This window comes from Rattus rattus, chromosome X, assembly GCF_011064425.1.
Source record: "Rattus rattus isolate New Zealand chromosome X, Rrattus_CSIRO_v1, whole genome shotgun sequence".
Lineage (NCBI taxonomy): Eukaryota > Metazoa > Chordata > Mammalia > Rodentia > Muridae > Rattus > Rattus rattus.
Genome location: NC_046172.1, coordinates 122,747,968 through 122,763,334, shown reverse-complemented (window position 1 = coordinate 122,763,334; position 15,367 = coordinate 122,747,968). Strand labels below are relative to the sequence as shown.

Below are 15,367 nucleotides of genomic sequence, written 5' to 3'. Positions count from 1 at the left end.
AGGATGAGGAAGAAGGAAGGTGAAGCCTTTCTGCTTTGGTAGTTGTTGGCATTAACCATGAGTAGGCAAGTAATCAATTTTAGAAAATAAGTAAACTTCCATGCTGGCCATCTTGGGGCATTTTACAGATCAGGCCAATGACGAACCTGAAAGAGGAACTGAACTGTTATCTATAAACCAAATTTCTGTATTTTCCCTAGTTTAAAAATAGATCTAGACAAACGGGTATGGCTGTGCATAACAGAAAAATTATTATTACTCATTAAAAATACAAAATGTAAGGAGAAAATTATAATATTTGGTGTGCTCTACTACATACTTTAGTCCCTGAAAAATATCTGAATGTACAGTGTGTTTTGAATTTTAAAAATAACATTTGAGAGTAAGATTAAATCATTTCCTTCTTTTCCTTTCTTCCTGGTGTTAAGTCTGAAACCCTGGGAAAAATGGCTGGGGTGGGGGGGGTCCCTCTTGATCAAAACAAAGCAAACCTGGCCTTCTGATTCTCTCATTAGAACTTCCTCCCTAAACTGTCACAGCATATTGCTGGCATACCTCATCCTCTAGACCAAGAGTAGGGATGCCATTCTCTCACTAACATTTCCATATGTAATCCAACCAGTTGGTAACTGGTCTTTTTCATTTATACTTATTATTCACACCTCTTTGTCTGGCTCTTGCTTCTCCCCTCCTTCCTCTCTCCACAAGTTTCAAGGTTATGTCTGTTCTTGGCTCTCCCAGAAACCCAAAGATCAATCTATGTTTGCTCTTTTGTGTATAATAAAGTGTCTAATCCACCATGAAAAAAAACATGTAACAATTTTGTGTTGCTGCAAAATAAATGACCAAAAATTGGGACTATAAGACTCCTCTTTGTTCTAGCAGAGTCTACACTTGGCATAGACATGTTCTTTCTGAAATAAGTCAGGAGGCAGAAGAGGAAATTGGAAGGCAGTTTTATCATCATCCAAAGGCCATCATTTCATACTTCATTAAATTTGATCCTGTATCAATATTGAGTGGCCCCAATTCTGTTTATTAAAATTTCATTGACATGAAACAAAAAGCTTCTGTGTGGGATCCAGATTGGGTGGATTTACCTTGACCTCATACGAGTCTCCCACAACCCAGATCCGAAATCCTCTCATCCACACTGGACGATTTGTGCTCAGTATCAGTCCTGTCTATTCCTCTTTGACTCCCAACATTGTCCATTTAGTTAATTGTTTATCTTAAAAGTAATATAATATGAAAATTTTAGAAATATATGTAGAACTTGAAAATGTAGTAAGCACAGTAACCCATGCCCAGAATAAAAATATCATATATTCTCCTTCACTTTCTAGAATGCAACATCACTGAGTGGATCAATGTCAGGGGAAATATGGGTAAAGATGACGACAGTAGAAACGGCCATTGGAAGATTCCCGGCAGGTTTGCAGGTCAGGAGACAGAAGCTACTCTTGTCTAATACAGCCTAACTGCCATCTGCTTCTCTCCAGTACAAAGAACCTTTCCTATAAGTCAATAGACCTTATTCTGCAACATGAACTCTCTAACTGTTTATGCTTCCAGTGTTAGAGAAATTTTTAAAAGAACATACCTGAAAACTAAGGTCAGAACATGTCTTGGGAGAACAGGACATTTAGAAGACATATAAAATTACATTGTGCTTAGAAAGTGCATATGCTAACAGCTCTCTGTGAAATAGCTAATTTGAAATTGTGTATTTTCTTTCCCCCACAGTTTAGTGAGTATCACAGGTGCCATGAGGACAACATGATCCTAAAGGACCTCTAGATCCTCCTCATCATCTTCATCATCATCCTCAGCCTGGTCTGTCGGCTACAGAGTTTGGTCAATCACTCACTCTATCTTTTATATTAATTCCTCCAGGTGACAGACTTCCAAGAAATCTTCCTACTCAACCACTTCATATGATAAAAAGCCAATGTAATGCATGCTGCCAATATCTCTTTCACTACTGCTGCAGCCCCACATTCAGATACATGTGAAGGGGTAGCAAATCAAATTTTCATGTTAGCAGTCAGAATAACATAAACCAAACCTCTATCGAATTTTGTGAGAAAAAAAATCTTTAAAGGCTTGAGAAACAACCTTTACAAGAGCATTATGTAAAATGACAATAAAGAGTAGGGAAGCATTATACAGCATCTACTGCTGTCATCATTCTGACGATGCACTCCCTACTGTGTTATTTGTATAAAGGTAATTTTTCCAGAACCCTTGTTCCAGAAGACACAGTGATCAATTAGGGGAAATACAACTGTAATATACAATCATGAAAAGAGAGGAAAAGACAATAAGATATCCCCTGGAGTGTCAAACATCAAATAATTACTGATCACAGATGTTAGTATTTCAATACAGGAATTCCTGAAAATGAACAAATAGGATATAACATAAAATTGGACAAAACAAGTATTATACATTCAGGGACTCAAGCAAGTTTGCATGAAAAAGACTTAAGGAAGTATATTACATATGTACATCACATGTTTATTCTATCATGATACCGTTATCATCTATAGCAGCTACAGTACACAGCATTCATATTATTGTGTGAAGTATCACCAATCCTAACCTTGTTTAATGAGTGTAAGAACGTACACAAGTTAAAGGAAATTCTACATGGTTTGAATGGAACCCTTGAATATCTAAAATTCTTGGCATGCACAAAAGCCCTAGGAAGAGGCCCCCAAAATTACCAAGGGACTGTTGGACTCAGAACCAAACTTTCATATAAACGTGCCTTTCTAAAGAAGCAATGAGGTCAAAATGAGATGGGGCATATATTGGAATTTAATTTACTTTTATTTTGATCTCTTTGTATTCTCTCTGATGACTATGCTCATTTCTGAAGAGAGAATTAAACTATCTAAATCCACACCTCATAAAATTCTAAAACCTATGGGGAAGCAAATGAACCTGAAAGAGTATGGGAACTACGAACACTTTAACTACTCGGTTGATGCCACTACCTGCTTCCTGTTCTCTTGGAGACAGGAACCCTTGTCCTTTACTCTTGGGCTCTTCTTCAAGATACCCTGCAGCCCTCCTCTTTATCTTCCTCTCCTACTAACCACCCAAGGAACCAGCACTGCAAGCCACCCTATGACAATGTGGAAGCCAATTCTGATGCTCCTACTATGGTTGCCTTCACAACCGTTTCTGCTGCTTCTGTCAATTAATGTATAGATGCGAACACAATCACATCTCCTAGCAACCTCAAGCCTGATACTTCCACAAATGGTGTGGCAGCTGAAACTGTCTCAACTACCAAACATGACACTGCTCCAACTTAAGCAGGAGGCAATAACCCATATGCTTTAGATAATACCTCTCCAACTTCTACAGACAGTATTCCAACTAATAAAGTAACAATACTCCAATCGCTACACTAGTTACCTCCAACAATGCTACATGAGACAAAATGCAACAGGAGAGATTTCATCACTCTTACTGTGGGTGGCAGCACTGCAGACAACTAGGATTCACAGCACTCTAAGGTCAGTATACCAACCTACAAGAAGACAGTGCAAACCGTTGATTAAAAAAAAATGCTAACGTATTTCCTAATTAGATTTACGGATGCATACTCACTGTCTGTGTGAGATATATGTGTGCATGTGTGCTTGTGTGACTTCAGATTCCTTTGCACAATCAATAGAAGTGAGGTGCACTTCTTATCCTTTCTTTTTTGTATCTGATTTTTTCAATTACATTTCAAATGTTATTCCATTTCCCAGTTTCCCATCCATAAGCGCCCATCCCATCCTCTCTCCCCCTTCTTTTATGAGGGTGTTTCCCCTCCCCAACAACACCCCTTCCTGTCTTCCCACCCTGACTTTCCCCTATATTAAGGGGGGGGGTGTTGTTCATCCATGGCAGGACCAATGGCTTCTCCCATTGGTGCCGACCAAGGCCATCATCTGTTATACATACAGCTGCAGCCATGGGTCTATCCGTGTGTATCTTTGGATGGTGGTTGAGTCCCTGGGAGCTCTGGTTGGTTGGTTTGTTGTTCTTATGGTCTTACAAGCCCCTTCAGCTCCTGCAATCCTTTCTCTAACTCCTCCAATAGGGTCCCTGTTATCAGTTCAATGGCTGGCTGCTAGCATTACCCTCTGTATCTGTCATGCACTGGCTGAGCCTCTCAGCAGACAGCTTTATCAGGCTCCTATCAGCATGCACTTCTTGGTTTCATCAATATTGTCTAGGTTTGGTGGCACTACACATATGGGCTGGATCCCCAGGTGCAGCAGCCTCTGAATGGCCATTCCTTCAGTCTCAGTTCAAATTTTATCTCCATATCTCCTCCTCTGAATATTTTTGTTTCCCCTGTTAAGAAAGACTGAAACATCTGCACGTTGTTCATCCTTCTTCTTGAACTTTATGTGGTTTGTCCCTTTAAATTTAACAAATTCTAGTCTTGAAAAATCATGGACCTTTTTCTTTATTAACTTGTTATATAAATACTTGTATGTTTATGCATAATTAATAAATATAAAAACATAGTATTTGTTTTTATATAGCAATGATAATGTGTGTAAATTTTAAAGAAAATAATCATTTGTTGTTTTAAGATCCATCCACAGTTCATTCCAGGACCTGCCAACAATACCTAATGAAATAGATATCAAGTATCTTCAAGAGCCGTGCTTATTGACCATAGCATATACGTATCCTCCTGAAGGCATTTGAATTTCTTCCTAGACCAAGCTTAAAGATAAATTTTATTTTTGACAGTTATGATCACTTCACTTTCACATTTCCCTACACTCTTGCCAAAGCTTACCAAATGCCATTCTTTGATCTCTGTAAAAGTCATAGCCTCATATCGTATTAACTCTCATGACAGCTATTCCAAAACATATAAACACAACGTGCTCAGTGTGAGTAGTGTACCTTGTATGTGTATGATCGCAGGGATGACTGATTTAGATTGATTGTCCAATTGGGAGGCTCTTCTATGACCAAAACAATTTGTCCACTTTCACCACCCCTTCGATGTCTGCATTTCTTTGTCTCACATTGAGTCTTCATGGACTTTCCCTCTTCCATGTTAAGATGACTACTGACGTCATCCTTTCCCAGGTCCTGCTTAGATGGCCGTGTTGATGACTTCATGAGTATAGCTTCTCTGATGTTTATAAGAAACCCAGTGTCAGAGAAAGCATCCTGCTCCTCTGGCACTAACAATCTCTCCACTCCTTCTTCAAGGATCTGTGGATCTAAGGTGTAGATCTGTGCTGTTTAGGTTTCAGATGTCACTGGGCAACACACGGGATCTGGTTTTCTGCATTGTGCTTATACTGGTTTGCTATAATGTTCTCCCTCAGTTGAAAAAAGGAAATATTTTAATGAGTCGTGAGAACTTGTAGTGACCTGTGTAGACAAATATATATTAAGCACGGAGTTGGAGATTACTGCGGTTTGTTATAGTGGTGGTTATAGGATCTCCTCAAAAATCTTGACTTCTGGAGCTTTGGGTAGTGACAGAAATCCAGTACCAGAAATGACTGCCTCTTGTAGAATGGGCCTTCAGCCCAACTTAGCTCTGGGTTACCAAGGTAGAGTCACAATGCCAAAGTGACCATTGATGTGGTTCATGGGCATCATAGCTGAGTAAGAGTGTTGGTTGCTCTCCTCTCTTAGAATCCTACATTCTACTCTGTGCAATCATGAAAGCTAGTCCTAGGGAAGAACTCTCGTGTCAGATCATTTTCAAATGCTGACACAGAATAAGTGCTGTGAGCACAGCTGAGCTGCTATGCAGAGGACAATGACAAGAAGAAAGTCTTTATCTAAATACTTAAAACTTCCAAAATGCTAGTAATACTTACAACCTTAGGAACCATGAAAACAGACTCTATACATGTGAAGGACGAGTTATATAAAGAATTATGATAATATTAGTTACCATGAAGAAGTAAAAATTTAGACTTGCTCTAAGGGACACCATAACCTAAAAAAGTTACATTTTTAAAATCATGAGAGGAAAATGTTAATTTTGTACAGACTACAAATTCTCTTTAGGAATAAGACAAACACTATTTCTAAATGTAATTCCATAATTTCAAGAATTCCTTATATAAAGCTTTGGACTCTTGGTTCTGTAGGTCACTTTATTGAGAGGTACTCTAGCTATCGATTTGTTTTTTCATAGGATTGTGTATATATGTGATAGTAAAATGGTAAACTACCCCTTAAGCCTGTGCCTGGCCTTAATTCTTTTCATAGTGTCCCACATATGCTGATGTTCCTAATGTGTGTGTTGCACGGAACAGACATTAGAAAGGCAAAGAGAAAGGTTTGGTGTGCTGTACCTCTAGTGCTATTCATGAAATTTTCAAAACAATTAAATAAAAATTAAAATGAATCCATGAATACTACCAAAGAAACATTGAGAAAAGTGAAATTGTTTGATTTACATAGCACATTTAGCAAGAAATAGTATGTTTGTTTGTATTCATGAGCTTAAGTTCTGCTATACTAAAAGACCACTTTCCTGCTTCATATGAAAAAAGAACCTTCAGGTATGAACGTGAAGGGGAATTTTCATTGTAAATTTTAGGACGAAGGAAATATGATCCTCATAAATACTTGCTATAACTGTCCTTTGTTCATAATACAGATTTTTACCTGATTTCATTTTCATGCTAACTTTGGATGCTTGGAAACTTCAACATCCTTTGAACATTTCAGTGTAGGGATTTTGCAAAAATTTGCAGAAGTCAGATGTGCAAGTTTTCTCTGCTCTGCCAGCTTTACCCCTAAACACATCTGACAAGGCCAGATGTTTACAGACCAGGCAATGGGATATTTCCATTTTCTACAGAACTTTGAAAGCATTCTATGACTTCTAAAGCATGATAAATATTTAATAAAGCATTAAACTAGAATCTTGTTAATATGAATAAATAAGGCAAAATTATTGGTATAATTTCCCAATAGGAAATAACAGTTTTACTTCTACATTTCAACAGATATAAGTATCTGATGACAGAGCAAATGACAATGAATATCAAAACTTATTGTATTGCTGTGTGTGTGTTAATTAAATATATTAGAAAAATATTATCACCTACTGCATAAGTTTGTGTCAATGCAATAGCGTGATTCTACTGTCCTTTGGATTTCCCGTGACAAAAGACACAGCTCTATGAATGTATTTTTCTAGAGAGTATTAGGGCCAATTGTTGAAAGCCATGAATTAGTGATCATTTCTCTCTTTGTCAACATGTACGCCTCTCTTTGTGCTTGCTGACCTATAAGAGAAATTTTCCTTTATGAAATAGTGCTGCCATTGTGGCACAAAGGTTATGGGAGGAACCAACCACATTTTGGCTGGATTTAAGGCCCACAGTATGAGATAAAACCAATAATTGACACTGCAAAAACGGATTAAAAATCTGATTAGATGGGTCATGGCCCTTAGGGAACATCTAATAGTTTTATTCTCATAAAAGAACACAGCAATAAACAAACTCGTACTGACATACTGATATACCAATGTATAAGCACCTCACCAGTCCTCCTTAGAAAGGCTTCCTCTCACAGTAGACTTGAACTAATACACTGACCCGCAACAGGACAATGTGCTGAGAATGAAAGACTTTGGAGCACTCATCCTAAGTAGGATGTCTTCATCAAAGCCTCCCTTCATACCCATGCAGAAAGATTGTAAGATCCAGAGGAGATTGGGGATTCCAAGAGAACAGGGTCTTCCATACACATCAGGGCTGACACACATGAAGGCAACACATGCAATGCCTACACGGATTCAAGCCCGATGGACTCCTTGCACTGAGACAGGGAGTGTACATGGGCTTCCATCACTACCCAGAAGCTATTTGCAATTAATGCGTGATTGGTATTTTCTCCAAATGTGTCTCACTGTGTATATCAGCCATACTTCAGAGCAGGGTCAATACACCTGAAAAATGATGACGACACAAAACAAACTCAATGTTATTATGTAAACTTTATTTTGTATCATTTAGTGTTGAATGGATTTGTTTGCTTTTGATTTGTTTGGTTTTGGTTTTGTCTGACAAGTTTTGCATGTTTATTTTTCGCAGTATTTAAGCAAAAAAATCTCAAACCAAACTCTTTGGTTGTGTGTGTGTGTGTGTGTGTGTGTGTGTGTGTGTGTGTGTGTTGTGTGTGTGTGTGTGTGTGTGTGTTTAATTATTTTAAAACATTTTCTCAGCTTGATTTGTTGACAAAACTGTAGCCATGGCCACTCAGTAGATATTGATAGTTCCAAGGAGGCCTAGACCACGGGTTCTCAACCTGTGGGAATGATCACTTGGAAACACATATGAGATATCTTAAACATGAAATCTTTACATTATAATTCATAACAGTTATGAAGTACAAAAAAACATGGTTGGTGGTCACCAAAACATGAAGAAGTATATGAAAAGGGTCACAGCATTAGGAAAATTGAGGAGACATGACCTACACTATAGCAGTTCAGCCCAAGTAACATAATGACATACTAACCCAAATTTAAAAAAGAAATAGTGATCACAAACAAACAAAACCTTAAGCCTAGTGGAAATACAATGCTCTGGGTTCACTACCAGCACTAAACACAAGCAGCTCTGCCAAGTGAACTTTGTATAAATGTGAGAAAAATAGATGAGAACAGATGGGTCAAATCTGCAAATTCAAAATTATAACACTACTTCATTATTTAAGATTAAAACTTAAAACTGAGATCCAGAATATCTAAGAAGATGAGTCATTTTTTTTAGAAACTATGGATGATATTAACATGGTATCCTGAAGAGAGGAGGTAGAGGAGAAAGAGGAGGAGGAGAGAGGGTGGGAGAGAGAGAGAGACAGAGAGACAGAGAGACAGAGAGACAGAGACAGACAGAATGTGTGTGTGCGTTATATAGCAATAGAGCAACATGTATTCAGTAGTGATTTTAATGCTCTTTCTCATTTATCTTACAAAATGCTCTATTATACTCACTAGAAAATTTAGTTTTTAAGTGTTTGTACTTCATATGTAACATTATTTTTAGGATGACAGAGGAAATATAATGAGATTAACAAATAAGAAAAGTGGTCATATAAAATAATCACAATGAATAATTCATATCTTTTTTTCCCTTGAAGAATATGTCCCAACTGTCCCCCTGAATTTATCTGAAACGACATCACATTTTGACTCACTGTACAGCTTCCCAAGGAAGCTTCAAACAAGAGTGAGTGAGGATATTCAGAAATGATAAAACTGCAGGAACACACTGCCAACTTGGCAAGGATGCTTCCTGTCTGTAAAGCATCAGTCGAAGTTGATTTATCTTCCAACCTGTGTCTCTTTATTGCCAATGAAATTGTCCTACAAGATATATAAGAGCTGAGACGTGTGGTGCTCTGTATTCCACCACTCAAAGTTAACTGACCAGAGAGCTTCTGACCAGCACATTTCCCCGCTCAGAAGTTTCTCCAAGGTAGGTACCTGGGAATATGAAGCCCTTTCACTTCAGAGGGAGCATTTTAGTGGGCGGCTTATAAGATATTCTTGTTTTATCACTGTGAGAATAAGTACCTACATGAATCCATGAGTCATAAAATATATCACATTTTGAAATCTTTGCAAGCAACAGAACAGTATTTATGTTGATCACTTATGATAGTGAGTCCACCAAAGTCTGCAATTCCCTTTTCTCCTTCCTGTACCCCATGGTTCTTTCACATTCTTAATAAGGAGCTACTCTCGATGTATTTTGAAAGAAAATTATTCCATCTAATTTTGCTCATTCTTGAACTTCATATAGAATATAGTTTAGGAAACCTGAAATGGGACATTTGCTCATAATGCCTACTGAGAAACTGTTCCTAACATTTTTCCAGGTTTGTTTCTCTCAGCTCCCACATTTTAAACATCAACAGGGTTAAAGAGGAGTTTACTGACCACTGTGTACAGTGCTGTGAAGGAAGAAGTCAGGCCATCTTGCTACAGAAATTTACCACAACCCTTGAGACAACTGAGAAGAAAATGAACCTAAATTAGTGTTTGGTTCTATCCTAGTTACTGATGTGTACCTATTTGGAACACAGTTGCAGAATAGAAAGCAGGATTGAGAACATTTGTTGTACATAAAAATGGTCCCGTGTACAGATAAATGAGTCTATGTATTAAGTCATGCTATCACCTTTGCTGTATTTAATAGGAAGACTTCTTCCTTACCTATTACTTGTAATAAGAAATTTGTTATGATCAAGTTAAAGGGGAAGCATCTCAAATATGAATCCACAGTAGCTTGATGCTATAGAACTTCAATTTTAAAGTAAAAAGAAATGAACAAATAAAAACTAAACATCTCAAAATGATTAGTGAAAATGATTAATGTTAAGTCAAAAGCTTTGTTTTTTTAAATTCTCTATTGCTCAGACTCTTCAAGGACAAGGGTGTAACATTTTCCCTTCGTCAGTTCAAAACTCAAAAATGAAAACTAGCCCTACACTTCAGAGTCAAATATTATGAGCTGACTCATAATTATACCACAAATACTCAGTCTAAAATAAGAATCAAAAATTATATTAAGATACACTGCAGTACTTCTAAACCATGTGTTAAATTTGTGGTAAATACATGTTCCAAAATGCCATTTTATTTTAAAAAATAACGCTAATCACCCATTATGTTACCTTTCAGGGGCTATCAAAGATGAAGTCACTGTATTTGGTCTTTGGCCTGTGGATCCTTATAGGCTGCTTCCAGGTGAGCATCAATTGGCCCTACCACAAACCTTCATATTCTCTTACTAAATTTATATCAGACATTTTAACTTTATTTATCTGTATTTCCTAACATATATGAGCTGTAAATTACTGATGAAAGGCCAAACATGTGACTGAATTTCCACTTTGAAAATCTGTATTAATTTAAAAAACACAGAGCTAGTAATAAATCATTACAAAAATAACAGATATACCCAAGGATGTTTCCTACTACATAATACCCAGGTCGATATCAGGATGTCCAAGGGAAATACAAAAATATTCAGCAAATTCTTTGTTGCATCAGATATAAAATAATGTGAACTATTTTCCAAGAGTTTAAGCCTAGGTAATTAACAATAAAATTCTAAATGACCTTGCAGACAGGGATCACCATTGAAAATGAAATACCTTGTATGTAATATCTTCCATGAGTCAACGAACTAATAAGATAGAGAGATCAATCGTAAAATAGATGTGCCTTGAAAAAATATAGTTTATCGATAAGGCAAAGGTTATATGGGCTATTGGGGAAAAGAAGTAATCAGGACTGAGAGGGGTCATGAGGCTTGAATAGGCCATATATGCCTGACCTTTCCTACAGAGATGCGAAGAAAGAATGTGGTCAGAGTAAAAGCAGGCAGTGTGAGGATACTGAGGAGCAAGGTCTTTAAAGAAGGAATAATGTTAATTGATGTTCATTTTCTCAGGAATGTCTCTATTCTCTCTCTGCACTTTGGTTAAGAGTGAGGAAAACAGGTTCAGGATTTTTAAATGGTTTAGGATTTTAAAATGTCATAATGATATAAATAAAAATCAGAAAAGTTGAGAGAGGCTGAGAGGAGGCAAAATGAATTGAGGAGCAGGTACAAAGCTCTGCGATGGTGTTGGGTGGCTGGACATAGGTGTGGTCGTTTTCTAAATGAAGTGTGCTAGTTAAATGAGGTGACATACAGTTGCAGAGTAAAAGAAAAAAAAAAGTCAAGTCTGCAAGAAAACAAGGGAGAAGTCAGTCTCTTAACTCATAAGTGACTTTACAGGCTCCTGACCTAGACAGCAAAGTTTATTCCTACCTGCTGCACCCCCTTGGTGAAGTGAGAGGGGAGCCATCTGCAGGTAAATATGGGGGGGTGGTCAGGGTGCGGTAGAAAGCTGAGAGAAAGAAAGTTGCTGTCAACTTGGGATGTTATAAACCACTAAAATACTGGAGAATGCTGACCAAAGAAACTAGAGAGGAATGCAAGGCAGTGCCTAAGGCCAAAGTCTGGCCATAAACTGTCTATGGGATCTTCTACCACTGCTCACAATATTTACCATTAACTGACAAGTTTTTAGGGTGAGCTTAAACTTTAGAATTGCAGAAGGCAAAGTGTCAGATAACAAATTAGGGAAAGAACTCAGCAAATTAATGAATGAATGGGGATTCTCTCCAAAATATGATCTAGAGACAAGCTGGACTTAGGATCAGCAGCACAGGAACAAGAGCACATACTGTCCCTCTACTTGACATGGCCCTTTAGGTTCTAGAGTCTTCCCACCTCATTTCAAAGACTTCCCTGACACTGCACCAATACTTCAAAACAAAACTCCAACTACCTAATGCATTTATTTTCTTCATTGTTTTTCAGCTGTGATTATTTTTAATATTGAACCTGAGGAAAAATCACTAAACTGGGTGTTAGCATAGCAAGTGAGACATTGAGTGCTCTACAAGTGCTGGACCAAGACAAGCACTGCCTAGACATCTACACAACATTAAATAACTCACAGCAAATGAGCACTGAATAAGAATAAGGTTTGAATCTCAATATCATACAACAAATCATATGAATCTAGGATATGGGCACACATATGAATGTCATTTTCTAAAGCAAAAAAACCAGAGTTTTATACAGGAATGCAGGTGATATAGGATACAACCACAGCAATTACATTACAAAGACAATAATCTGCCTCTCTTTGGCCAACATTTGAAACATCTTGTGTTGTAACTATGCAGTCCATATAGGCACATGAGACTGTTCTAGACCTCCCTGATGCTAGAATAAACTTATTTCTAAAAGTACAAACTCTGAAACAGATTTTGAAAGTGGATTTAAAACTCAGATCAATTATAAGTTCTTAAGTGACAGAGACATTTCCCAATAGGTCTGACGACTACTTCCATTAGGGATTGATTTCAGTGATCACATCTACGAAAAGCCAACTTAAGAGTTTGTTCATAATATTTTCATTCCATTCAATGACATCTAAGCTTTCACTGAGAACCTGTATGCTCACAACAAAAGGGGAAACACATTCTCTGAGTGTCTCTGAAGACTTTTACTTTAAAAAAAAGTAACAGGTTTTACTTGCTGCAAAATAAATTACCATAAATTAGAACTGTAAGAAGCGTGTTGTCATAGCAAAGTCTACCCTTGGCATAGACATGTCCTCCTCCCAAATGACTCAGGAGGCAGAAGAGGAGCTTGGAAGGCAGTTCTATCCTCATGCAAAGGGTAGTGTCATCCCATACTTCAAAAGATTCCATCCTGTATCACAGCACAAAATTTGAATGTACAATCATGTGAACAGACAAAAGTAAATTGAGATGCCCCCTTGAGTGGCCCATATTTTGCTTATTAAAATTGTACTGACATGAAGTAACAAGCTTCTGTGTTCCTGTGGATTTTTATATTCTAAGTGGGTGCATTTTCCTTGATCTCAAACTAATCTGCCCCAACCCAGGTCCATGATAACCTTACACACACTGGACTAGTTTACTCTCTATCATTCCTTTTCAGGTCTATTGAATCCATCCAGTTTCCCTTACAAGTTTAATTTTGATTTTAAAACAAATATAATATGAAAGTTTAAGAAACACGGGTGGAACTATAAAATATAGGAAGCACTGTAATCAGAAAGCAAATACCATGTACTCTCCTTCACTTCATAGACTGTAAGGACAGTGAGTGTATCCAGGTCGGGGTAAAGACCTAGAGAGTACAATGGACCCATGATCAGCATGGCTGCTTTTGGCAGTCATGAGCCTGAGGCTATCTGATCTCAGATAACCAAATGCCATCTGCATGTGGAACCTTTATTGTATGTCGAAACACTGCCTGTAACTTGAAATCTCTAACTTCTTCTGTTTCAAGTGATACAGAATTTTTAAAAAGACATGGCTGAAAACTCAGGCTGGCACGTATATTTGGAGATGAGGACTTTTAGAAGCCATCTAAAATTATACCTTGCCCAAAATGTGTATATGCTACAATTCTCTGTGAAGTATCTAATTGAAATTTCTTTATTTTCTTTGTCACACAGTCAGGGGAGGGTGACCGAGGCCCGAGAAGACAACATAATCCTAGAAGACGACAAGCTCCTTCAACTCTTCGTCATTATCTTGGTCTTCAGCCTGATCCCAATAGTGTGCAAATGAGAGCAACAATCACTATACCCGTAATTCTTCAACCACCTGATGTTATTGTTAATATTCCCATTATTATCACTGGACCACCATTGGTTCTACAACGTACCAGTGAATATCAATATCAGTGTCAGCTAACTGCTCCAGACCCTAGACCTCTAAGCAATCCTCCTACTCAACTTCATTCCACAGAACAAGCAAATACAAAAACAGATGCCAAAATCTCCAACACTACTGCGAATACCCAAAATTCCACTGATATTTTTGAAGGTGGTGGCAAATAATAAATTCCTTTTGGCAGTTAGAATGGCATAAATCAAAACACTGTGTAGTTTTGGGAGAAATAACCTTTAAAGGCTTGAGAAACAACATTTACCCGCATTATATAAAATGACAATAAAGAGCTGAGCAGCATTACACAGCATCTCCTGTTGTCCTCATTGTAACGACGCACCACCTACTGTGTTATTTATATAAAAGTAATCCTTCCAGAACCCTTGTTCCAGAAGGCACAGTGGTCATTATGGGAAATACAACTGTAATGTACAATCATGAGAACAGACAAAAAAAATTAGGATGCCCCCTTGAGTGTCACCCATGAAATAATTACTAATACAGACCATGATGTATATATTAAAAGTATTTCTCCACACAGCATGTTCCTAGAAATTATTGAGTAGAATAGTATCATTACATTTGACCCAATGAGTGTTTTACCTCAATGGATTCACACAATTTTGCATGAAAAAGACTTAAAAATATATTACAGGTGTATACAGCATTTTCTATTCAGACATGATTCCTTTAATAATCTAGTGCACCTATCTTACACAGCATTCATATCAACAGTGAACTATCACAAATTCAAAGTTTGGTTAATGTGTATAAGAACCAATAAAATTTAAAAGAAAATTATATATCATTTTAGATTAAGTACTTGAATATGTACAACTTGTAGAGTCAACAAATGGTCTTGAAATAGATCCTGAAAGTTACCAAGGGACTACTGTGCTTACAAATAAACATTAACATAAACTGTCAATTTTAAGAAGCCTATTCCAAGAAAATCAAAATGAGATGAGACATATATTGGAATATATGTGGCCTCTGTTATGCTGTGTTCATATCCTCTCTATGAACACTATTCACATTTCTGTAGAGAAAGTTGAATTATCTAAATCCACAACTCAT

At 37.3% G+C, this 15,367-nt stretch overlaps 1 protein-coding gene across 1 annotated transcript; it reads left to right on the top strand.

Moving 5' to 3' along the window:
* The first annotated feature begins 10,714 nt into the window (after positions 1-10,714).
* On the top strand, positions 10,715-14,559 carry LOC116889331 (SMR1 protein-like). Its single transcript, XM_032890449.1, has 2 exons — positions 10,715-10,768; positions 14,074-14,559. The coding sequence occupies exons 1-2, from the start codon at positions 10,715-10,717 to the stop codon at positions 14,458-14,460; spliced, it is 441 nt and encodes a 146-aa protein (XP_032746340.1). The 3' UTR covers positions 14,461-14,559.
* Positions 14,560-15,367: the final 808 nt, after the last annotated feature.

What these genes read in the sequence shown, in the direction of transcription:
- LOC116889331 (XM_032890449.1), top strand. Translation starts at nt 10,715, where the DNA reads ATGAAGTCACTGTATTTGGTCTTTGGCCTGTGGATCCTTATAGGCTGC. An exon ending in TCCTTATAGGCTGCTTCCAG is followed by an intron (nt 10,769 to 14,073) that starts GTGAGCATCAAT and finishes TTTGTCACACAG; the next exon opens with TCAGGGGAGGGTGACCGAGG.